We start from the raw sequence: 24,593 nt of genomic DNA, 5'->3' as shown, positions 1-24,593 counted from the left end.
TAACATGTGTGAGTGTTTTTGAGTACTGTATGTGTGAAAGAAATGGTCATCTCTGTTTACCCAGATGTAAAATCTTTGGTCAGCTGCCTGATTAACTTCCGTGTTCATATGTGTTAGAAATTATGACAAAAACTAAGTCTCCACCCTCGCTAAAGGAAACTCTCATCCATGTGGGTACATGCGTGAAGGACTCGAAGTGAAGCACTCGAGGTTAAGCACCACCTTCGCCCAATCCAGATACATCAAAATAACCAGTGACGAAAACCCAAAAACCAAAACTAATGCTGTTCGTTATCTCTCGCATCTCATTCAGTCCCGGCAGATTCTTCGGTCTACACGCAGAATCTGCCCATTGGAGATTAGAGAAAGGGAGAAGGATTGTATTTGTGACGTATCATCTGTGTGTGTTATTGTGGATGTGTGTGTGTGTGTGTTATTGTGGATGAGTTTGTGCATCCATGTGTGTAATAGAGAGGATGTGTTGTGTGAGTTATTGTGGATGGATGTGTGTGTAATAGAGAGGGTGTGTTGTGTGAGTTATTGTGGATGGATATGTGTGTAATAGAGAGGGTGTGTTGTGTGAGTTATTGTGGATGGATGTGTGTGTGTGTAATAGAGAGGGTGTGTTGTGTGAGTTATTGTGGATGGATATGTGTGTAATAGAGAGGGTGTGTTGTGTGAGTTATTGTGGATGGATGTGTGTGTAATAGAGAGGGTGTGTTGTGTGAGTTATTGTGGATGTGTGTGTGTGTAATAGAGAGGGTGTGTTGTGTGAGTTATTGTGGATGGATGTGTGTGTGTAATAGAGAGGGTGTGTTGTGTGAGTTATTGTGGATGGATGTGTGTGTAATAGAGAGGGTGTGTTGTGTGAGTTATTGTGGATGGATGTGTGTGTGTAATAGAGAGGGTGTGTTGTGTGAGTTATTGTGGATGGATGTGTGTGTGTAATAGAGAGGGTGTGTTGTGTGAGTTATTGTGGATGGATATGTGTGTAATAGAGAGGGTGTGTTGTGTGAGTTATTGTGGATGGATGTGTGTGTAATAGAGAGGGTGTGTTGTGTGAGTTATTGTGGATGGATATGTGTGTAATAGAGAGGGTGTGTTGTGTGAGTTATTGTGGATGGATGTGTGTGTGTAATAGAGAGGGTGTGTTGTGTGAGTTATTGTGGATGGATATGTGTGTAATAGAGAGGGTGTGTTGTGTGAGTTATTGTGGATGGATATGTGTGTAATAGAGAGGGTGTGTTGTGTGAGTTATTGTGGATGGATATGTGTGTAATAGAGAGGGTGTGTTGTGTGAGTTATTGTGGATGGATGTGTGTGTGTAATAGAGAGGGTGTGTTGTGTGAGTTATTGTGGATGGATGTGTGTGTGTAATAGAGAGGGTGTGTTGTGTGAGTTATTGTGGATGGATGTGTGTGTAATAGAGAGGGTGTGTTGTGTGAGTTATTGTGGATGGATGTGTGTGTGTAATAGAGAGGGTGTGTTGTGTGAGTTATTGTGGATGGATGTGTGTGTAATAGAGAGGGTGTGTTGTGTGAGTTATTGTGGATGGATGTGTGTGTGTAATAGAGAGGGTGTGTTGTGTGAGTTATTGTGGATGGATGTGTGTGTAATAGAGAGGGTGTGTTGTGTGAGTTATTGTGGATGGATGTGTGTGTAATAGAGAGGGTGTGTTGTGTGAGTTATTGTGGATGGATGTGTGTGTAATAGAGAGGGTGTGTTGTGTGAGTTATTGTGGATGGATATGTGTGCTCAGCATGTGCTTCTACACACCCATGTCCCAGAGACCCATTATTCCGATCAGGTCCAACGACACACCTCCTCCCGCTATCCAGCCACCTCAAACGCACACACACGCACACACACACACACACGCACACACACACACACACACACACACACACACACACACACACACACACTGATATCCAGCCACCTCTTCTCTCCACGGCGCACCCAAGTCCTTTGAACATTTCCCAATCCCAAGGCAGCAGAAGACCTGGAATGTTTACTGCAGCGTCCAGATCAAACCGCTCGGTGATCAGAATGCATTATAAGCTTCCCCTCCCCCAATTCTAACCTTAACCATTAGTGGAGGAAATGCAAAACTGACCCAAGATCAGTGTCTACTAGGGGCAACGTCACCCTACTCCACATTATAAATCACAGAGGCTGTGTTTACACAGGCAGCCCAATTCTGTTATTTTTTCACTAATGTTTGCATACATTTTGAGTTGTGGCCCCAGCGGGGATTGGACCCATTATCCTTCGCGTTGCAAGCGCCATGCTCTACCAAATGAGCCACACAGGACCACCATAAGTAGATCTACATCAGAGGAGGCTGGTGAGGGGAGGACGGCTCATAATAATGAATGGAATGGAGTGAATGTAATGGTATCAAACACCTGGAAACCAGGTGTTTGATGTGTTTGAGACCATTCCATTAACTCCTTTCCAGCCATTACTATGAGCCTGTCCTTCCCATTTTAAATGTCACCAGCCACAACTGATCTACGTCAAGGATATTCAAATATAAGCCTGAAGGTCTGGAGTACCGCTGTTTGTCTTCCTCCCCTGGCAGTGAATTGATTAACGTCACAGTGATTGGTCGTGCTCAGTAGTACCTTTTGCAAAGGAACATGAAAATCTTCTTACTGACCAGCGTTTTCTTCGTATGTGTGTGTGTTTGCATGGACTCTTTTAGAATAACAAGGGTAGGACCAAATACGTTGTAGATTCTATTCTATTTACAGTCGAGGTAACCACATATGGTTAAGTGATAGGGAGAAAGGAATTACTGTACCTTACAGTGACTTGATGATGCCAGTATCTGGCCTACCTCTAGCCATCCCTCTCAGGTCGCTGTTGGTGTTAGGTTCACAGTGTAGTGATACTAAATCTTCATTTGTCGCTACAGTAGCCCACCCAGGTTCTGTACCGCCGTAACGTTCAATAATAATAATAATAATATGCCAAAGCGACCTACAGTCATGTGTGCACACATTTTTACGTATGGGTGGTCCCGGGGATCGAACCCAATACCCTGGCATTACAAGCGCCATGCTCTCCCAATTGAGCTACAGAGGACCACATTGAGCTACAGAGGACCCCATTGAGCTACAGAGGACCACATTGAGCTACAGAGGACCACATTGAGCTACATAGGACCACATTGAGCTACAGAGGACCACATTGAGCTACAGAGGACCACATTGAGCTACAGAGGCCTGTACTAAAGAGCAAAGTGTTTGTATAACACCAGAGAATCTCACTAGTTGTCTGTGTATTGTGGCATTGCTGGGAGAAGGGTGCACACACACAGACAAAATGGGTGTAGCTCTCTTTCCTTGGGGGTTAGGCCGGGTTTGGGTTGGGCTCCTCCTGTTAGTCACAGGGGACTGAAATAGAAAGTGTCTTCATTCAATCCTATTGCTTCACACACACCCACACCCTTTTATTCGACTACAATACACACAGGCAACCATTGAAGGGAACCGTGTAGTCTTATCTACATGGATTCATCCTGTAACATTGACACAACTTGCCCAAAGGTGAATGCGTTATACAGGTTCGTCTAACCAATCACTCTCCTTGATATTGGGGGGTACGACGACAATTATTTACCACATTTTGACAGCAAGGAAATATAACACATGTTCAGTGCAACCCCCCGGAAATCATTGAAGAACGAATTTGGCCCCGGGGGCACATTTTTTGAAACACCCCTACATTAGTGCATTCATCTTAAGATTGCTAGGTGTGACAACAACATATCCCAATCGTAGCAAGTATATTTTCTGTCAAAAAAGTAGTTATCAGTGCTAGTAGGAAAATATAAGTGCCTACACTACTTTTGACCAGTGCCCATAGGGCTATCTAGGGAATAGGGTGCCCTGGTCAAAAGTAGTGCACTATGTAGGGATAGGGTGCCATTTGGGACACATCCCTAGTGTGTGAGGTTTAGCGACGGTGTGCATTATCTGTCGATGGTGGCGGCAGTATCAGATTATCCTTTCCCTTTCTGTCTCACCCTGCTGGGATTAATGGGCCCTGTAATCTCGTGCTACGTGTGTGTCACCTCAGGTGTCTGTGTGTCCGTGTGTGTGTTGTTCAGGTACGAGCTTGTGTGGGTAGGTGGGAGGGCGGAAGGGAAGTGTGTATTTTCAACTGGCAGTTGGATTGTTTTCATGTAGCATATCAAGTGTGTGTTGTTGGTGAGTGTGTGTGTGCGCGTTTCTTGGCTGTTGTTTGTTTGTAATGGTAAATAAGGGGTTGGTCAGGTGTGTGTATGGCTGTGAAGTTTGCAATGTGTATAGTAGTCGTATACACTAGGTATGTAGTAATTTACAGTATGTGTTTGTGTTCCAGGTGTGTTCGTGTTCCAATTAGTAGTGTTTGTTCCAATCTGTGTGTATGTCTGTGTGCGTGCTTGCACACTTCCGTCCGTTCGCAGCATTTTAAGGTGAGCGTCAGCCGACAGTCTTCCCGAGTCAATCCACCTCGCTCCCTCTCTCCTGTCTCTAGGTGACCTCGTCTGCAGGTTGCTAGGGCGGAGCTGAGGCACTGCGGGGCCAGTTCTATATTTAGCCGCGCATCGGCAGCTGAAGGGGCCAAGCATCAGGGGAGTTTGAGTCACCCGACGCTTGACTGCAGAAAGACCCGGCATCAGCGTATGCACCGTCTCACTCACCGTAGTGATTGGCAAGAAACAAACCCAGTGCACAATTCTAAGGCCCTAGACTTGTGTTGACGGTGTTAACTGAGCTTACTTGTCTAGAAATATAATATATAATATAATATGCCATTTAGCAGACGCTTTTATCCAAAGCGACTTACAGTCATGCGTGCATACATTTTTGTGTATGGGTGGTCCCGGGGATCGAACCCACTACCTTGGCGTTTCAAGCGCCGTGCTCTACCAGCTGAGCTACAGAGGACCACACCGGATTTCATGTTTTTACATTATTTTCAGTGTTTGAAAGGACAGCATTCTCTTTTTAGATTTATTTTTCTTCTCAGTTTTGTTGATGGAAAATTACATTGCACCCCTTATTTAGCATTATTAAGCATACATTTTTTAGGTTATTCTTAGAATGTTATTGACAGGTCGATTTGGGCCATTTCGGCAAAAAATAGCCTTAGGCTTGTTGAATACTTTGCTCTGAACAGTATTTGTAAGTGCTGAACCCATTGAGAAATGGGTCATGCTACTTAGTTCATATAGTACCCTGCAGTTTCAGACCATTTATTTTCGGTTTAGTGCCTACTGAACACAACCATTGTGTATCTCGTGCTGTTCTTTGCAGTAAAGCCCTTGTTGCTGTCACCTTTACTTCCTTAACGCTCCTTCCCCCTTCAGACATGCTTCTGGACCTGAGTGATCTCCTACAGGTACGTTTAGTCTCTGTCTTCGTCCATTACAAACACACGATTCTCTACCCTTTTCCAGATGTGTGCACTTCACTCCTCATGCATTTACAGTGCATTCGGAAAGTATTCAGACCCCTTGACTTTTTCCACATTTTGTTACGTTACAGCCTTATTCTAAAATGTATTAAATTGTTTTTTCCCCCCTCAACAATACCCCATAATGACAAAGCAAAAACAGGTTTATAGAAATTGTTGCTAATTTCTAACAAATAAAAACTGAAATAATACAACTACGTAAGTATTAAGACCCTTTACTCAGGACTTTGTTGAAGCACCTTTGGCGGCGATTACAGCCTCAAGTCTTCTTGGGTATGACGCTACAAGCTTGGCACACCTGCATTTGGGGAGTTTCTCCCATTCTTCTCTGCAGATCCTCTCAAGCTCTGTCAGGTTGGATGGGGAACGTCGCTGCACAGCTATTTTCAGGTGTATCCAGAGATGTTCGATCGGGTTCAAGTCCGGGCTCTGGCTGGGCCACTCAAGGACATTCAGAGACTTGTCCCGAATCCACTCCTGCGTTGTCTTGGCTGTGTGCTTAGGGCCGTTGTCCTGTTGGAAGGTGAACCTTCGCTCCAGTCTGAGGTCCTGAGCGCTCTGGAACAGGTTTTCATCAAGGATCTCTCTGTATTTTGCTCCGTTCATCTTTCCCTCGATCCTGACTAGTCTCCCAGTCCCTGCCGCTGAAAAACATCCCCACAGCATGATGCTGCCACCAACATCCTTCACCGTAGGGATGGTGCCAGGTTTCCATCAGACGTGACGGTTGGCATTCAGGCCAAAGAGTTCAATCTTGGTTTCATCAGACAAGAGAATCTTGTTTGAGTCCTTTAGGTGCCTTTTGGCAAACTCCAAGCGGGCTGTCATGTGCCTTTTACTGAAGAATGGCTTCTGTCTGGCCACTCTACCATAAAGGCCTGATTGGTGGAGTGCTGCAGAGATAGTTGTCCTTCTGGAAGGTTATCCCATCTCCATAGATGAACTTTGGAGCTCCGTCAGAGTGACCATTGGTGTTCTTGGTAACCTTCCTGACCAACGCCCTTCTCTAGGAAGAGTCTTGGTGGTTCCAAACTTCTTCCATTTAAGAATGATGGAGGCCACTGCGTTCTTGGGGACCTTCAATGCTGCAGAAATGTTTCGGTACCCTTCCCCAGATTTGTGCCTCGGCACAATCCTGTCTCGAAGCTCTACAGACATTTCCTTCGACCTCATGGCTTGGTTTTTGCTCTGACATGCACTGTCAACTGTGGGACCTTATATAGACGGGGGTATGCCTTTCCAAATCATGTCCAATCAATTGAATTTACCACAGGTGGACTCCAATCAAGTTGTAGAAACATCTCAAGGATGATCAATGTAAACAGGATGCACCTGAGCTCAATTTCGAGTCTCATAGCAAAGGGTCTGAATACTTATGTAAAAAGGTATTTCTGTGTTTTATTTTGTTTTTATAAATTTGCAAACATTTCTAAAAACCTGTTTTCTCTTTGTCATTATGGGCTATTGTTTGTAGCATGGCTGGAGGGAGTTCCCACCTTATTATTGACACCAGTCGATTTCTTTTAAATCCATAAGGGGCTGTGTTCGAGTGTACACTTTGTGAGAGGGGTAGAGAAACAGAATGTAGCCATGCAGGACAACCATTCAGGGAAGTAAGGTAAAGGTTGCCTTTAACCACTGATACAGGGTCAGAGATTTTCTCACGTTCTCATATCAGCGTGACCGTCAAACTGAAGCAATGTAACCAAGCAACGTCTTCTCACCCGTTACCTTATATTTGTCTGTATAGTAAATAATATTTGTGTTGCACTTGATTTAGCTTGGAGTTTTGATAGATTTTCACTATTGGGACTACTCCATTGGATCCATTGTACAGCACAGACTAAATCATGCACAGCTGTCAAGTATTTGACATATGTATTTGACCCAGGGGCCGTATGTACCACGTGTCTCAGAGCAGGAGTGCTGATTTAGGATCAGTTTTGCCTTTGATTACAGTTAATAAGATTGCATGGACGGGACGGGGGGACGGGGGGACCTGATCCTAGATCAGCACTCCTACTCTGAGATGCTTAAAACATATGGCCCCAGGTGATATGTATTATCCACATACTAATGCCATTGAGTATAGCCTCATCACAATGAATTATGTTGTCTGCAGGGAGTGTGACACAAGCAAGACTGCTAACCACCAAATTAAACAACTGACCTGCCTACCAAAAATGTTGCATTTGTAAAGAAAAACCAAATGATGTACAGATTAAGGATATTTTAAATCTATCTGTCATAACCAAACCATTTTCATTTCAGCTCCTCACGTATTAAACCCTCCCAAAACATCATTAAATGTATGAAGAACAAAGTCCTAATCTCCCATGGTGTATCCAGCCACTAGAAGACAGAGGGAGTATGTCAATTCAGTGCAGGGAATTTAATGTTGAGTTTTTGGGTCCCTGGGGGAAGCGTTTCTGTCCTACACAGCTGGCGCAGTGGGTTATTTTTACCCCCAGTCCAGGCCAGTTGTCCTAGGAGCACGGCCCCCACCCTAGACTCACCCCTGTCTGGTATTGGAAGGCCGTGGTCAGGCAAGGGTGGAGCCTCCCCAGAAATATGCCACCAATGCACTGAATTCCTTAGCCTGGTCCCAGATCTGTTTGTGCTATATAGTCCACTCCCATAGTGGCTGTCATGCCATTGATGCCAATTAACGAACATATGACTTTGCAAGAAAGCACAAACAGATTTGAGACCAGGCTACGGAATCCTCAGTGCTATGTGGCCCGTGTCCACCAAGACTGGACAGTGGACATACCTCTGCTCTGGGTCCTATGTTTCCCATAGACACTGATCTGGGAACAGCTCATGCTCCCCATAGCCTATCCTTAACCGTTAGCCGGGGAATACAAAATTGACCTTAGATCAGTGTGTACAGTGTGGGGGCAACTTCTCATGACACTCCAGAATTACTGGGCAACTGGAGGCTAAGGCACAGGGTGGAAGTGTTTTGAGTAATGTGCTCTTCACCCCCCTACACACTTTACGTCTATGAATATAATATAAACTTACTTTCTCTACCTACTCCAGTTCCATATACAATTCCCCAATTGTGCTGCTTTGAAATGTAATTAACTTTCATATGACTACAACTATTAAGCTTTAAATGATAATTAGCCTACAGCAAAGCAATCTTCCTTCCTTGTAGAAATCACTGATCTGCCAAGGTTTGATTGGACAAAGTAATTGGAAACATTGCCTTCACTTATCTACCCATGTACAGTTGAAGTCGGAAGTTTACATACACTTAGGTTGGAGTCATTAAAACTCATTTTTCAACCATTCCACAAATTTCTTGTTAAAAAACTATAGTTTTGGCAAATCGGTTAGGACATCTACTTTGTGCAGGACACAAGTCATTTTTCCAACAATTGTTTACAGACAGATTATTTCACTTATAACTCACTGTATCACAATTCCAGTGGGTCAGAAGTTTACATACACTAAGTTGACTGTGCCTTTAAACAGCTTGGAAAATTCCAGAAAACGATGTCATGGCTTTTGAAGCTTCTGATAGGCTAATTGACATAATTTGAGTCAATTGGAGGTGTACCTGTGGATGTATTTCAAGGCCTACCTTCAAACTCAGTGCTTCTTTGCTTGACATCATGGGAAAATCAAAAGAAATCAGCCAAGACCTCAGAAGAAAATGTGTAGACCTCCACAAGTCTGGTTCATCCTTGGGAGCAATTTACAAATGCCTGAAGGTACCACGTTCATCTGTACAAACAATAATACGCAAGTATAAACACCATGGGACCACGTAGCCGTCATACCGCTCAGGAAGGAGACGTGTTCTGTCTCCTAGAGATTAACGTACTTTGGTGCGAAAAGTGCAAATCAATCCCAGAACAACAGCAAAGGACCTTGTGAAGATGCTGAAGGAAACCGGTACAAAAGCATGTATATCCACAGTAAAACAAGTCCTATATCGACATAACCTGAAAGGCCGCTCAGCAAGGAAGAAGCCACTGCTCCAAAACCGCCATAAAAAAAGCCAGACTACAGTTTGCAACTGCACATGGGGACAAAGATCGTACTTTTTGGAGAAATGTCCTCTGGTCTGATGAAACAAAAATAGAACTGTTTGGCCATAATGACCATTGTTATGTTTGGAGGAAAAGGGGGGACGCTTGCAAGCCGAAGAACACCATCCCAACCGTGAAGCACGGGGGTGGCAGCATCATGCTGTGGGGGTGCTTTGCTGCAGGAGGGACTGGTGCACTTCACAAAATAGATGGCATCATGAGGAAGGAAAATTATGTGGATATATTGAAGCAACATCTCAAGACATCAGTCAGGAAGTTAAAGCTTGGTCGCAAATGGGTCTTCCAAATGGACAATGACCCCAAGCATACTTTCAAAGTTGTGGCAAAATGGCTTAAGGACATCAAAGTCAAGGTATTGGAGTGGCCATCACAAAGCCCTGACCTCAATCCTATAGAAAATGTGTGGGCAGAACTGAAAAAGCGTGTGCGAGCAAGGAGGCCTACAAACCTGACTCAGTTACACCAGCTCTGTCAGGAGGAATGGGCCAAAATTCCCCCAACTTATTGTGGGAAGCTTGTGGAAGGCTACCTGAAACGTTTGACCCAAGTTAAACAATTGAAAGGCAATGCTACCAAATACTAATTGAGTGTATGTAAACTTCTGACCCACTGGGAATGTGATGAAAGAAATAAAAACTGAAATAAATCATTCTCTCTACTATTATTCTGACATTTCACATTCTTAAAATAAAGTGGTGATCCTAACTGACCTAAGACGGGGAATTTTTACTAGGATTAAATGTCAGCAATTGTGAAAAACTGAGTTTAAATGTATTTGGCTAAGGTGTTTGTAAACTTCTGACTTCAACTGTAGATACAGATAATTGATTACCTCGAAGGAAGGAAAGATGTGTTTCAAAATTATTGGAACAGGGGCCAAGGCCCTGTTTGAATACTTTAAAAACAACCTTCCTTCCTCCGTTCCTTGACATAATCACTGATCTAACACAAATCGATAGGTCTAAGCAACGGTTCTATCACATAACTTTCACTAATCCAGCCACGTCAGATCAGGGATTTCTTAAAAGAAGGGAGGCAGGAAGGATGTGCATTCTTTCCTTGATGTAATCACAGATCTAACACAAATTGATAGGTGTGGGCAACGGTTCTATCACATGGCTTTCACCAATCCAGCCATGTCAGATCAGGAATTTATTCAAGGTAGGCAGGCAGGAAGGATGCATTCTTAAAGTTTTGGAACAGAGCCCAACTCTCCTCCGCTTTACAGGTGAACGTGTACATCCTAGGGAAGACCTTCCTCCTGCTGGCTCGAGAGCTCTGCATCAACTCCCCAGCAATAGGTAAGATCTAGGATCAGCTTCCACTCCCCTAATCCTAACCTTAACCATTAGTGGGGAAAATGTAAAACTGACCCAAGATCATTGTCTAAGGGCAACGTCACCCTACTCCTTATTTTAGCTCAAGGGCTGAATTCCAAAATCGATCCATAGCCCTCCAACCTGGGCAGTGGGCACTTGTTCAGATCTGGAAGAGATTGGATAGGTATAAGCAATATGGTACTTGCTTCACTTCTGATAGGCTGGGTGGAACTTTGCCTTGTTGGTTACAGCTATCCAATCCTTTTAAACTGTAAACATATTTCACTCATCGTTTTCTTTAACAAAACAACTGAAAGCTAAACGGCTGTTTTATGTCCCTACACTTTAAATGACCTAAAATACCTTACGTATCTATTTCATTTCAATTATGGCCACTGAAGGAAGACTGGATAACAGATAGGTATTCTGGATAGATTAGTCATCTTCTAGAAAGGGAAAGAAACTATTGAAGTACGGGACACATCACAGTGAATCACAACAGAGTTTGTAAACCCAGAGGCGCAACATCATGAGACTTCCGGGAAAGCTTACGAAGCAGACCAAGCAGACCAGGCTGGGGTTTGAGAAGTCAAGGAGAGAAGTGAAAAATTCATCCATAGCTGTTCATTTTCTCGAAATCTAAAGGAACAACCTAGATTCGAGCCAATGTCTTAAGTAGTTGAACATATTACTCCAACCTCATTGTGACAAACTGACATGTTAAACTTTTTGTCAAAAACAACTTGATATAGAAGGAGTGTCTTTGATTTGCCGGTCTGCACAGACAAACGTTTTTCCCGATTAAGTGTTTCTGCGCATGAGCTTAGCTAGCCAACGTCACCATGACATCACCTACAAGTGTGATCGGGGATTTCTACTAGAGAAGCAGTTTCTGCCTATCTTCATACTGTACTGTCTTAAGGAATCACCCTGCCAAGAAATATGAAGACCATATGAGTGTATGCACTTTTACATTTACATATGCCAGCAGCCACAGGAAAACAACCATATAAATGTGAACAAAAGGCAAAATTATGATTAAAAAAGTAAGTAGGTCTAAAATACCATATAAGGATTATGTAGAACAGTTTCCTGACTTTGATATTCAATTTCTTTATTCTTAATGACAGGTCTAATATTTGAACTGGTGTCTGTCCATCTGTACCATTGAAGATATGTATTTGAATGGGGGTAGATGCTATGTTGGATCCTTGGGACATCCCTACCCTGAACCCTAACCATTTTAAATTTCAACTTCAATGGGGTGAAGTCAGAGTTGGACGTCCCAAGGATCTCCTTTAAGACTTTTCCATTTGAATAGCATACACACTGTGCAAAACAAGTGCAGTACCTCATATTACCATTTGACCAGTGGGGGCACTGTGTCCCATGTCTTTCAAGTGCCCGCCTCCCATCCCCTCCCATAAAATATCAACATCTCTGCTGTGTTCTCATCTGACTAATGTAATGAGAGGGGTACAGAGCGTAAACAAGGGGTAATCATCCAAGTACACAACCTGGGGTTAATAGAATTAAAATCCCTCCAAGAATTATACCCCCCCATATAATCTTATTCATTATGGTCTAAAAGGAAAAACTGATCCTATATCAGCAGAACTACTCTGATATGCTCTTTGAATACAGACCCAGAGAAGGAGTGCTGATCTAGAATAAAAATACATTTGGTGGGTGCTTATATTTGTCCTATTTCACACGTGTATTATATGCATGAATTTGAAATGTGTTTTTTGCGTGTCCCAACTCCTCCTGAGACAACCATTATCAACGGCGAACCTGGAACAATTAGGGTTAAGTTCCTTGCTCAAGGGCACATCGAAAGATTTTTCACCTTGTCGGCTCGGAGATTCTAATAAGCAACCTTTCGGTTACTGGCCCAACGCTCTAACCGCTAGGCTACCTGCCGCCATAATATGTTCCCCCCTGTCCATAAATTAATATAGCAGAAAATGAAAAACAGTTCACTCCTACTCTGAAACTGTGAATATGGGCCCTGATTAGCAGGTCAGTGTGTCTTCCCTGCTAGGTGATTCCTATCCAGCTGCCTGTCAGCAGAAAGTCTGCCATTTTACAGTCTCCAACCTGCTCTAATGTTTACCCCTCATTAGAATGATGAAAGCACTGCAAGCACATTCAATAGGTTGAATTCAAAAATCCATCTCCCACTTTCACTTCACAACTTTGAGAGGTGGCACCCAACCAGAAAGATGAGCCAGAGTACCCTGAATATGTTGGAGGTGTGAGTAAAAAGCGTCGGTTGAAACAGGAAAAAAGGGCCACTGCGAGTCGCTTCGTCGCCTCCGCAATTTATGCAAATAACTCTGTTTCGATTACAGAGCGATTATGTTGTTCTGTGGAACACTTGAAATCACAGCGTGAGAGAAACGTATGAATCCGTTGTGATTTGTCAGGATTGTGCGAAAGTCATTTGCCTTTCAAGTTTAAATTGGTGATCAAACCCTCCTAAAAAGGCACAAGTGGCAAGCCAAAACATTGATTTTACTGTTAAAGCAATAACATGTCACTATAGAGGTCGTCAGCCTATTGGAAATGGAGTATGCTGCAGCATAATAAAGGGTAATATTCCGTTAGGCCTCATTTTGTGTCAAAAAAGACATGACTGAGTATTTCAAACTCCAGACTACATGGTATGTGTCATTTCGCTACTGGAAGAGGTGGAGATTATGTAAATGCAAGAAAATGGTTCCCTGGTGAACTGGTGACCTATAATTCTCTCTCATTGTCTCACCAAAGAACAAGTATCAACACCTTTGAGTTTGAGTCACAAAAACGTTTTCTTTATGTTCTGCAGTTCCATAAAGCTGCGCACTAAATACAAGACATGTCATTTGTCAGCCAACCTCAAGCTGTAAACAAATTAGCCTCAAGTTATGTACAAAAAACAACAACACGCTAACGGGGAGTGGCCCAGTAGGAGTGCAATAATACAACTTCTCTATTATTTACACCAGGCTGCATGCCACAGCGCTCAATAGTCAAAATCATAGGTTTTATCTATATCTCAATAAATAAAAACGGAAAGAGCATTCCTTCACTCAAACATTTTGCCAAAGGACTAACAGGCATGTTCACATTTACATAATTTCTCGCTGCTGCTACATTATTGAAGAAGGCAAAGGAACTCTTTTGCTTTTGGACCCTCTAATAATCCCCAGCATATTCAACGAATCCAGTGGTAGAACGCAATTCCACGCAGGGGGAGGGGATGTGTTACAGACAAACCCCAGGGTTCATGCATAGAAGACCAGTTCAGGGATCTGCCCCCCCTGCACGCCCGTCCCATTGGTACTGTCCGAGGAGCACTGGTACTGGAATGTCACTTTCCCGCATTGCACCTCAGTCATGCCCTCCTGCCCAAAGTAGCTCAGCTCGTTGCCGTCCAGCACAACGCTGACCGTGTAGAAGGTGTCCTGTTCCACTTGGACCGGGTGCTCGAACCACACTGAGAATGTGCTGCTGGAGCCGTCCGACACGAACTTGGTGAGGTTCTGCGCCAGCGTGGCACCCTGCCGCTTCAGTTCAATCTTGACACTGTACTCAGCCTTGCCGCCGCTCGAGCCATACAGGCCCAGGCCGGCAATGAAGATGCGCTTGTCTACGGCAAACTGGATGCTGTCGCAGCGGCCCCGGTAGCGCCACTGGTTGCTCCGGTAGGCCGATGACTGGAAGCGATGGCACCGCTGCGGCGTCAGGCCCGTCCGCTGAGCCAGCGGGAACTCCAGCTTGGGCTTGTTGGCCGCTGTGTACCACAGGAAGATGTCGTGTGTCTCCTCCAGGGTGAGCACGTCCGACTGTGCCGCGCCGTCGGCAAACTCCTCCAGCGTCATGGTGGGGAGGCGCACCAGGTACAGTACCTTGCCCAGCACCGCCCGCTTGTTCCGTGCCGTTGCGCCCAGGCCCTGGCGCCGGCACTCGGCCACTGCCCACTCCAGCACTGCCTGGAAGACCACTGCCTCGCGCGTGTTCAGCGTCTCACGGCGCAGGATGATCTCCAGGGTCTGCAGGTCGATCTCACAGAAGCCCTCGGAGCGGAGGGCTAGCTCAGCCTGGGCGTCGATTACCTCCCAGCAGCGCTGTGTCAGCTCTGGCTCCTCGAAGAGGCGGCTCTGGGAGAGCAGCACACAGGCGTTCTTGGCCTCCAGGCTGGTCTCCAGGAAAGTGACGCAGGCCTTTGCCAACGCAGGCACAATGTACTTCTTGGCGGCGTACAGAGTGGCCAGCACCGTGTCCGCCTCCAGTTCAATCTCGTCGCTGTACATATACCTGGAAGAGGGGGGAAGAAGTGAGAATTTAAGAGCCATTATAACCACAACCACCATCACAATGTATGATAGAACAATTGCTAAACATCCAATCGATCAGGGTTGGGGACCAATTCCATTTCAATGAGACAATTCAATTCATATCCTGAATTGAAATTACATTGACCCCAACCACAGCAATACATGAAAAAATACTTGACTGTCCAACCCAACCCCCTGAAAAACAAACAATCACACCAAGGGGTTGAAAGGAAGTTAAAGGATTAAGTTCCTTGCTGATGGGCACTAGATATGAGACTTTGGATTCAAACCGGCGACCCTCCGATTGCAGGCCTGCCTCTCAAACCTCTAGGCTACTTGCCGCCCCTTTGTATTGGCTAAATGACAAGAGCATGGCAACATTGCTGACAAAAAGGACTGAAATGCATAAGCAAGCCTTACACAGAGATGATGTAATGTGTTACTCACTTTAACAGAATTAAAAAAGCAGCAGGCTCCACGTCTGGGATGTGAATCTCAGACTCCCCTTCTGCCAGGTCTCCATAAAACATGGCACCAAAAACGGAGCTGCCCACCGCCAATACATACTGTAAACACAAGAAGGAAAGTGGGTTATTTCAATATGGCCATGCATATTGTTTGGGAAAATGTGATACATTCTTTATAAAGCATGTGTATATTTACACAGTTGTTGTGCTTATATGTATGTCAATGCAAACTATATGACAATGTGTAATGTAATTCATTAAAAAAATTGAAAATCCGTCTCCAATGGGCCACAATGGCAGGAAAAGCATGGTAGGCTACTACTATACATATGTCTACATGACCGCGTCAGGCTTCCAACACGCGTGAGACTTTGGCGCATGAGAAAAGCACACTCACCTTGTGCGCTGGAACTTTCTGCGATTCACCAGGGGGACCCACAATGAAATGAACATCGGCCATATGTTCTTTATTGAACATCAAGGCATTCCTGAAAGAGTCGAAATAAGATAAATTATATCAGGCATTCGGCGTCGTACACGCCACGTTAAATCGATGGCATTTTTAAGCACGGAGCGGCAATCACTACGCAAGGTTTTGCATAATATAATATTTGCATTATAAAATAGAACGAGAACTGAAGCTTGACATACCTTTCTCGCAATGTCGGGTGAGTGGACTGCCAGCTGGTAGTCTCGACGTTGTTGTTGTTGATATTTTGCAGAGTGGCAGTCGTAGTCGGCACGGTCACAGCTTGGGTGACCTGTACGATGTTTTTCTTGCTGGCTGCAGTCACTACCGCACCGTTGCTGTTAGGGAGGTTGGTGTTTAAGCTTGCAGGGTACAGTTCTGCAGCCATCTTCTTCTTCACGGACAAAGTCACGATTTCATAGCATACTGGCAGCTTGCCGGACTGCTTCCCACTCTTTTTAGTCCTTTTTAAGGTTTCTGGAAGCAAAAGCAAAAATGTAAAAAACTTCATGATTCGGCCATACAGGCAATCTGGGGGTTCTGGCATCAGCAAACAAATCCACCTGTCAACCTTTGGACAAGGCGACGTGCATTTAAAGTGAAAATAAGTATGTATAACAGTTCTGATTTTAAAATGTTAAATTCCACATAATGTAACAACACGTTTATAAACGGATACCCTCTGTCATCGGTCGTAGGCCTATGTACAATAAAACAAAACCCCTACGCACCCTGAAAATATTTGCACAGCAACATCAAGGTGTCCGTCCAGCGGAATTACATCCGAAACGGTTACAATTTCATCTATCTCATAGCGTCCTCCTTTTAAGCGAAAATGTATCCCCTCTCAAATAATCACCTCCACGTTGCACCCAGCGCAAACTGTTACAAAGTGTTACAATGTTGCATAACTCCACTGCCGCGACGATGTTGTTGTCACAATTATTTGATATCCAGGCAGACGCGAGTTCAAATCATTATCCAAAGGGTACGTGATCCATCCCTGTGCCAACAATCATTCTACTCGTATGACTGTAGGTACTGTAGTTTTGTGTATCGAGGGCGGACGCCCAGTTCGAGGTTGACAAATCAGATTCACTGATGCCTTTGCACGTCAGTATCCGGCAGGCGCCTCCCACAGCTGATCTGTACGATATTACATGGCGAAGATCAGAGCAAGAGAGTTAACCCTTGCCGTAACGTTCATGTCACTACTTCAATTGCCCAGATAAATGGGAGAAATATGGTTCATTTCAGGCATATTTATATCAGAGGCCCCAGTTGTGATTTTGGTTTATAGATAACGTATGATATATTCTACATGGTAGCCTATCTATAAAAATCCATCTGGTTTGTACGCCACAGGAATAGTTTACTGCACAAAGTTACTTGAAAACTACGAATTATTACCCAAAACTCGCTCCACGAAAGCTGGATTGAACAACCATAAATATCCAGTGTGTTTTATAGAGCACATTGCCGAGCATATCAAGCTATAGCCTATTCAAGATGCAATAGCCTACTTGAGCAACAATTAATTTGCTGACAGTGCGGGACATGGCTCGCCAAACGGACGCCGTTTTTAATTGCGTTCCATGTAACAAATGAAGCGAAGTGCTTGCACAATTATGTAAATCCCATATAAATATTTGGATACAATTGTGAGACGCAATCGCCAGTCTTTCAGTTCGACACAATGTACATAATTTCAAGTTTTATGAGGCCAAAATGTTGCTCTCGAATCGGTGCATTTTTAAGAAGACGAAGTAGGCTACACATAGAAAATCTCTGCTGAAATGTCTTCCCCTAATCGCACAAGCTGTACAGTCGAAGTGATGCCAACCATAGCGTTCGATTCAGCAACATTTCCATTCGTGGGAAACCCCCCGACCGAACAGTTAATAAATCTTTACCTGATTGAAATGCGGGACGGTCGATTGACAGAGAAAAGCGTTCAGGTTCGGTTACTGGACGCTTGCTCGCAGCCAGGAGCCATGTTAAAATCCGGAGGACTGGTAAACCGTAGGGAGAGAGGGGGGTTGGGCTTCAACTGTTTGTCCTGTTCCCAGGCCAGTTTCCCCCGTTATCCAACAGAGGGCCATGGCGCTACAAAATGGAATCGTTTGGAAGGGGTTTAAAAACGGACGGGCCCGCAAGTAAGAGGCTTATACTTAATACAATTTCAGACAATGGTATTTTGTCAGGCACATCTAGTGGTCTTGCTAATGTCTATTCTAAATAAATAGTGGCATGCAGAGGAAGTTAAATAAAGAATAGGCTACATCAATGCCACTGATAGTAGGCTATCCATCATCAAATGGTTGGCAATTGATACCCAGTGAGCACAGTCCGACGCCGACGTCCATGGACGTTGGAAAATACATTGACATTTGGTCCGTCTGCCATGGCTTGATTTCAACGTCTACAGATGTCGTTTTTTGGTCCGGATTTGATTTGGCCCAAACATAGACGTCAAGTCCATGATTGGTTCAGATTTGGTCTGGTCCAAATCGTAGATGCCAATGTTTCACAGTTTGGATAGCACAGTACAGTACAGTAGAGCACAGCATAGTACAGTAAAGTAGAGTATAGCATTGTATCGGGTCAAATATCTGCGTTTCCTCCTGGTTGACCTGCAGAAAAATCATTTGGTGGGTGTAATGAAAACATTATTTGAACCCACGGTTCGGTTCGCGGTTCAGAACAATTATATTGAAGGTTGGAAATGTTTTAAATCAAGATAATAATATATTTTTTACAAACCCAGGAGCTAGTTGTGTTGCATTGTGTTGTGAATTCCATTCTGTGAGCGGTAGGGCAGACATACTGTATAAGCAGAACCTTAGCCACGCACGCAGTGGATCAGGGAACTGTCCATTATTTGTGTAGTGCTGAAACTTATGTTTCATCCCCCCACGTGAGAATACGTTGTCAAGTTTAGACTACTTTCCCTGGCTAGGCTAGCTCATGTGAAAATGCCTAACGTAACCAGATAAATAAAAAATAAATGTTATGAAATACACCATCGTGGAAACAGGTCCTGCGCAAGTGAAATCCCCGCTTTGGTTTGGAAGGATTTACGAGTCATTGTGGACAAAGACAACAACATAGTAGATGGATACACAGCCTGCAAAAAGTCCAAGCAGGTATTTGTTTACGATAGACTAATTCAGTTTATTATCAGTTAATTATTAAGTTAATTCAGGCTTTCGTTCATTAAGACCAGGGGTGTCAGTTGCATTTTTATTTGACTGTCTAGCTTTAATTTCGGTGATTATTAGCGAGCTGGGCACTGTCAATAAACTGTATGAATGTAGGTCAATTATCATTTCTACACAGTTTCGATTTGGTTTTAGTCATTTTAAAGTATATTGAGTTCGTTCCCTCTGCCCCCCCCCAAAAAAAACATAAAAATCATTCAAAAAATTCAAAACGTTTTTTATTTTTTATTTTTACTCAAACCACCAGTGGGATGGATGTTTGAAACCCATGATTTAGATACGCAGGCCATATCATGTTTAAACCGGTGCAGCTGGTAAAAGCCTACTAAATAAATGTATTTTTGCAGTCTTTATTCGATTCTGGAAATTGTTTATTTAAGTTTCAATTAAACTATTTGAGTGGCGGATCCGGCTCCGGGCATGACCACCACTTACTCTCCACCTCCCTGTTGCGCCCCTGGTCTGGTCTGGACCTCGGCGTGCTGCTTCCCCTCTCCTTCCTCCCACGATACGCCAGGCCCTGTCTGGACCCTGGTGTGGGAGACCCCGAACCTGGAGAGGGGCTGACGTCATGGTCTGGGCTGGAGCCGCTGACCGGTGCTGTACTAGGCACCGGTGGAGCGGACTGCTCTGGCTCCGTAGTGGAGTCGCTGACCGGAGCTGGATCAGGCACCGGTGGAGCGGACTGCTCTGGCTCCGGAGTGGAGCCGCTGACCGGAGCTGGACTCGACCCCGGTGGAGCGGACTGCTCTGGCTCCGGAGTGGCGCAGACTAGGAACACGCACCACTGGCTTGGTGCGAGGGGCAGGAACGGGCCGGGCCGGACTGGCGACGCGCACCACCGGCTAGGTGCGAGGAGCAGGAACAGGCCGGGCCGGGCTGGCGACGCGCACCACTGGCTTGGTGCGAGGAGCAGGAACAGGCCGGGCCGGGCTGGCGACGCGCACCACTGGCTTGGTGCGAGGAGCAGGAACAGGCCGGGCCGGGCTGGCGACGCGCACCACTGGCTTGGTGCGAGGAGCAGGAACAGGCCGGGCCGGACTGTGGAGGCGGACTGGAGGTCTAGAGCGGAGAGCTGGCACAACCCGTCCTGGCTGGCTGCCCACTTTCGCACTACACGTGCGGGGTGCTGGCACAGGACGCACTGGGCTGTGCACGCACACTGGCGATACAGTTTGTAGAACTGGCGCAGGATATGCGGGACCGAGGAGGCGTCCTGGAGACCAGGAGCGTTGAGCCGGCACACCCCGTCCTGGCTGGATGCCCATCTTCGCACGGCACGTGCGTGGTGCAAGCACAGGACGTACAGGACTGTGCCGGCGCACTGGCGACACAGTACGTAGCTACAGTTCGTAGAACTGGCGCAGGATATGCGGGACCGAGGAGGCGTCCTGGAGACCAGGAGCGTTGAGCCGGCACACCCCGTCCTGGCTGGATGCCCATCTTCGCACGGCACGTGCGTGGTGCAAGCACAGGACGTACAGGACTGTGCCGGCGCACTGGCGACACAGTACGTAGCTCCGCATAACACGGAGCTTGCCCAGTCATACGCTTCCTCGCGTGAGTACAGGGAGTTGGCTCTGCTCTAACCCTAGGCTCCGCCAACCACCCCGTGTGCCCCCCCAACATTTCCTTGGGGCTGCTTCTCGGGCTTCCTCCTCGACCGGCCTCCTCCGTGTTGCCGTTGCTCCTCTCCTGCCTGGGCATCTACCTTAGCCCATGGTCCTTTCCCCGCGAATATCTCTTCCCATGACCACAATTTGCCCACCTGTGACATGGCTATTCGCTCCGCCTGGGCATGCTGCTTGGTCCTCGTTTGGTGGGATCTTCTGTCACATTCGTTGAAGGACGGGTCAGACCAAGGCGCAGCGTGATATACGTACATGTTTATTAAAGTAATAAACAACACGACAAAAGAAACGAAACGTGAAGTCCAAGGTAGCACACACAACATACCTTACAATGAACAAGATCCTACAACCCACTTGTGCCAATAGGCTGCCTAAGTATGATCCCCAATCAGAGACAACGAGCTACAGCTGCCTCTGATTGGGAACCACACCGGCCAACATAGATCTACACATAATAGATCGAAACATAGAAAACACACAACAAACATACACACCCTGACTCAACATTTAAGCATCCCCTGAGTCAGGGCGTGACACTGTCATTGGGTAAGAAGGCTAATTAGAAAGCCCTTTTTTCATTTTTTGAGTGATTTGAGTTGTCAATCCATAGGGGTCAAAAGCAGTGCACTATATAGGAAATAGGGTGTCTTTTGGGAAGCAACTCAGGTCATCCAGTTGGCATTCAGCCACCCAGTAGACTTACGCTACTCTGCTATTGTTTGAAGACCCTTCTCAACCCATTACCATTCATCACACCCTCTAATCAAAGTTTGACACACACATTATATTATCCATGCAGTTACAATGAAATAGTGACTTCCAAATTAATTTCAATTCCAGTGTAATATGGAGCTTATCCTGTGGTTAATTCTTCATTTAAGCTGTATTATTCTTTGTTGTGAATGGCTTCCTTGAAATGTCTGCTTCGGTGCTGATGTTGCTTGGAGAAAAATGTATATGATATGTATATGACTGAGTATACCAAACATTAGGAACACCTTCCTAATATTGAGTTGCACCCCCCCATTTTGCCCTCAGAACAACCTCAATTCGACGGGGCATGAAATCTACAAGGTGTGGAAATCACTCCACAGGGATGCTGGCACATTTTGACTCGAATGCTTCCCACAGTTGTGTCAAGTTGGCTGGATGTCCTTTGGGTGATGGACTATTCTTGATGCGTACGGGAAACTGTTGAGCGTGAAAAACCCAGCAGTGTTGCAGTTCTTGACACAAATCGGTGTCCCTGGCACCTACTACCATACCCCGTTCAAAGGCACTTAAATATTTTCTTGCCCATTCACCCTCTGAATGGCACACATACACAATCCATGTCTCAATATTCTCAAGGCTTAAAAATTCTTATTTAACCTGTCTCCTCCCCTTCGTCTACACTGATTTGAAGTGTATTTAACAAGTGACATCAATAAGGGATCATAGCTTTCATGGGGATTCACCTGGTCAGTCTTTGTCATGGAATGAGCAGCTGCTCTTAATGTTTTGTATACTCAGTGTATATCAGATCAAGAATTACAATCATGTCTATGGTGATAAAATATAAAAAATTTATGTCTCTGCATGCAGTTTGAAGGAAGTTGCTAACTATCATTAGTGCAATTGCTAACTAGCGTTAGCGCAATGACTGGAAGTCTACAGGAACAGCTAGCTAGTTAGCATTGGCTCGAGAAACTACCTCTAACTTCCTTCATACTGGATGCAGAGACATAAAAATGTATCCACAAGTTCATCTGACTCTGGGGAAGTAGATAAAGGATTTGATTGCCTAAATCTCGAAGTATCCCCTAGAAACTAGAACAAAAAAAGACCATGACTTTTTAAATCCATAGAACTGTTCTTTGGAGGAAGGATTGTTGAGATATACAGTATTTGACATTTGTATCTTAAAGCATAATTTAAAAGTAATTAGGCTAATTGAAGTTGGAATATTTGTGACATTTTGCCCTTACCCAGGCCTCCTTTAAAACGCCATAATGTTTCATCTGTACGTGCTACAAAGTGAAAATTGGTGTCATATGAAGCTTTACTGCTTGCTTTGTAATATGAGTAGTATTTGGATTTCAATAACAATTTTCTAAGATTAAAGACATGCTCCGGTACTTTGGCAACTAGTAAGTATTTTTTAAACCTCCCGCTTTAGGCTGGATGTGTCACTATGTAGTTCATACATGCATAATTCATCAGCAGAATTACTATATTACCTCAATTAGCCACTAAATCCCTAGTTTGAAAGCGATTGTTTTTTGGATGCTGTGTGGCGCCATCTTCCATACATTTACCCCCAGGTGGGCCAGTCCCCTAGCAATTAGAGTTTTAGCCAATGAGCTTCAGCCCCTCGCCTTTTTAGTGGCAGCTAGCAAGACGCACACACATTAGAGCGAGGATAGAGAGAGCAATGACGTGGTGCACATATATGCACATTTGTGGCGTAGTACACCATTTTCGGGGACCACTTATGGCTCGTGGGCGCTACTTTCAGAACTACAGGCAAAAAACGTATATAAAACTACCTGAGAAGATCTTTAATTTATGAATATTGAAATATGTAAACATGAATATGTAATTATATTATATAGATTTTTAATTTGACTTTTATTTTATATATATATATTGTTGAACATAATAAACTCTACGGGCTTATCAAAGTTCCACAGTAGGATCTGTGCTTCTTTTAGAATTATGATCCAATTTCTAAGCATTACCAACAGAGTGAATATGAAAATAGATTCAAAATGGTCGCCCTCTGCTGTTGATTTGCAGGATGTGCAATGATTCAAATAAAAGGAGGTCTCTGATTGGTTATATTTGCTAGTATGCCAATTGCTCTGTATTAAATGGGCCATAGCTTTAAAAGTAGCACTGGAATAGGGACTGCAGGGAAATATTAAGCCTTGGTGGGACAGCTACACAGTTTGCCAAGGATTTAGCTAGAACTAGGTGGTTCTATCTCTCACTCACTTTATATAAGATACTGGGAATATATCCTTGGTGTGACACCACACCCGCAGAGAACAACAGTCCCCACAGAGCAGCACTGCTCTACAAAATGGACCCAGATTTGCCCTGAAGCTGACGATGAGGACTTAAAACTCAGTGCTTTTCAACACCTTTTATTAATTCCCTGACATTTACCGAAACACATTGGTTTGAACCAAAAAATACATATTTTTCAACAGAACGGTCATTGTGCTACCAAGAGTTGCTGAATGTCTTTTCATCTTCTTCAAGCTCCTTTTATACAGTAGAAAGGACATAATTGAAAGGCACTGATGAAAACTCAAATTGAAGTCTGTTCTTTTATGGTATATGAGTATGGTATGAGCTCACCACCAGATCCAGTTCCCTATTTAAACTCACAGTTTCTTTAACCGCATTGTACTTTAAAAATAAAGGCCCTTATGGAATCATATTTCTTAACATAACACTACCTCAAGCCCTTAAGAAAATGCCAGTCTCTCCTTATTGCTTTATAACTGTCACTCGCCCCTTCAGTAACCTTGGCGCCAGTGGCGAGTTTACAGTGGCGAGTTTAGAGTAAGCTGCCAAACATTTGTTAAGTTGCAAATGGAGTTGTATGTAAATGAGAGTTGTGGTTAATTTCATAAACATTCTG

At 44.5% G+C, this 24,593-nt stretch overlaps 2 protein-coding genes across 6 annotated transcripts in view; one reads left to right on the top strand and one right to left on the bottom strand.

Moving 5' to 3' along the window:
• Positions 1 to 24,593, top strand: part of brf1b (BRF1 RNA polymerase III transcription initiation factor subunit b) — a 124,599-nt gene that overhangs the window by 26,628 nt on the left and 73,378 nt on the right. For both annotated transcript variants that reach the window (XM_041865878.1, XM_041865879.1), the window contains exons 5-6: positions 5,363 to 5,394; positions 10,762 to 10,834. In XM_041865878.1, coding sequence (XP_041721812.1) covers positions 5,363 to 5,394; positions 10,762 to 10,834 — 105 coding nt within the window. The remainder of the gene's footprint in view (positions 1 to 5,362; positions 5,395 to 10,761; positions 10,835 to 24,593) is intronic.
• On the bottom strand, positions 13,641 to 18,148 carry btbd6b (BTB (POZ) domain containing 6b). Of its 4 annotated transcripts, none has more exons than XM_041865882.2 (5): positions 18,024 to 18,148; positions 16,293 to 16,587; positions 16,039 to 16,129; positions 15,622 to 15,740; positions 13,641 to 15,154 (listed from the first exon to the last, which is right to left on the bottom strand). In XM_041865882.2, exons 2-5 carry the CDS (start codon positions 16,496 to 16,498, stop codon positions 14,122 to 14,124), a joined length of 1,449 nt encoding a protein of 482 aa, XP_041721816.1. In that variant the 5' UTR covers positions 16,499 to 16,587; positions 18,024 to 18,148; the 3' UTR covers positions 13,641 to 14,121. The 4 variants fall into 4 exon arrangements, with proteins under 4 accessions (XP_041721816.1, XP_041721815.1, XP_041721817.1 ...); XM_041865881.2 differs by lacking the exon at positions 18,024 to 18,148 and adding an exon at positions 16,842 to 18,009; XM_041865883.2 differs by lacking the exon at positions 18,024 to 18,148 and adding an exon at positions 16,970 to 17,075.

The sequence above is a fragment of the Coregonus clupeaformis genome, chromosome 36 (assembly GCF_020615455.1).
Source record: "Coregonus clupeaformis isolate EN_2021a chromosome 36, ASM2061545v1, whole genome shotgun sequence".
In the NCBI taxonomy this organism is placed as follows: domain Eukaryota; kingdom Metazoa; phylum Chordata; class Actinopteri; order Salmoniformes; family Salmonidae; genus Coregonus; species Coregonus clupeaformis.
This window is presented reverse-complemented; position numbering and strand designations above follow the sequence as displayed.

Excerpts from the sequence above, each read along its gene's own strand:
- btbd6b (XM_041865880.2), bottom strand. The coding sequence starts at position 16,657 with ATGCCAGAACCCCCAGATTGCCTGTATGGCCGAATCATGAAGTTTTTT. Across the intron at positions 16,130-16,292 it reads CACCCGACATTGCGAGAAAG|GAATGCCTTGATGTTCAATA; the intron begins GTATGTCAAGCT and ends CGACTCTTTCAG. Across the intron at positions 15,741-16,038 it reads AGAAAGTTCCAGCGCACAAG|TATGTATTGGCGGTGGGCAG; the intron begins GTGAGTGTGCTT and ends TTGTGTTTACAG.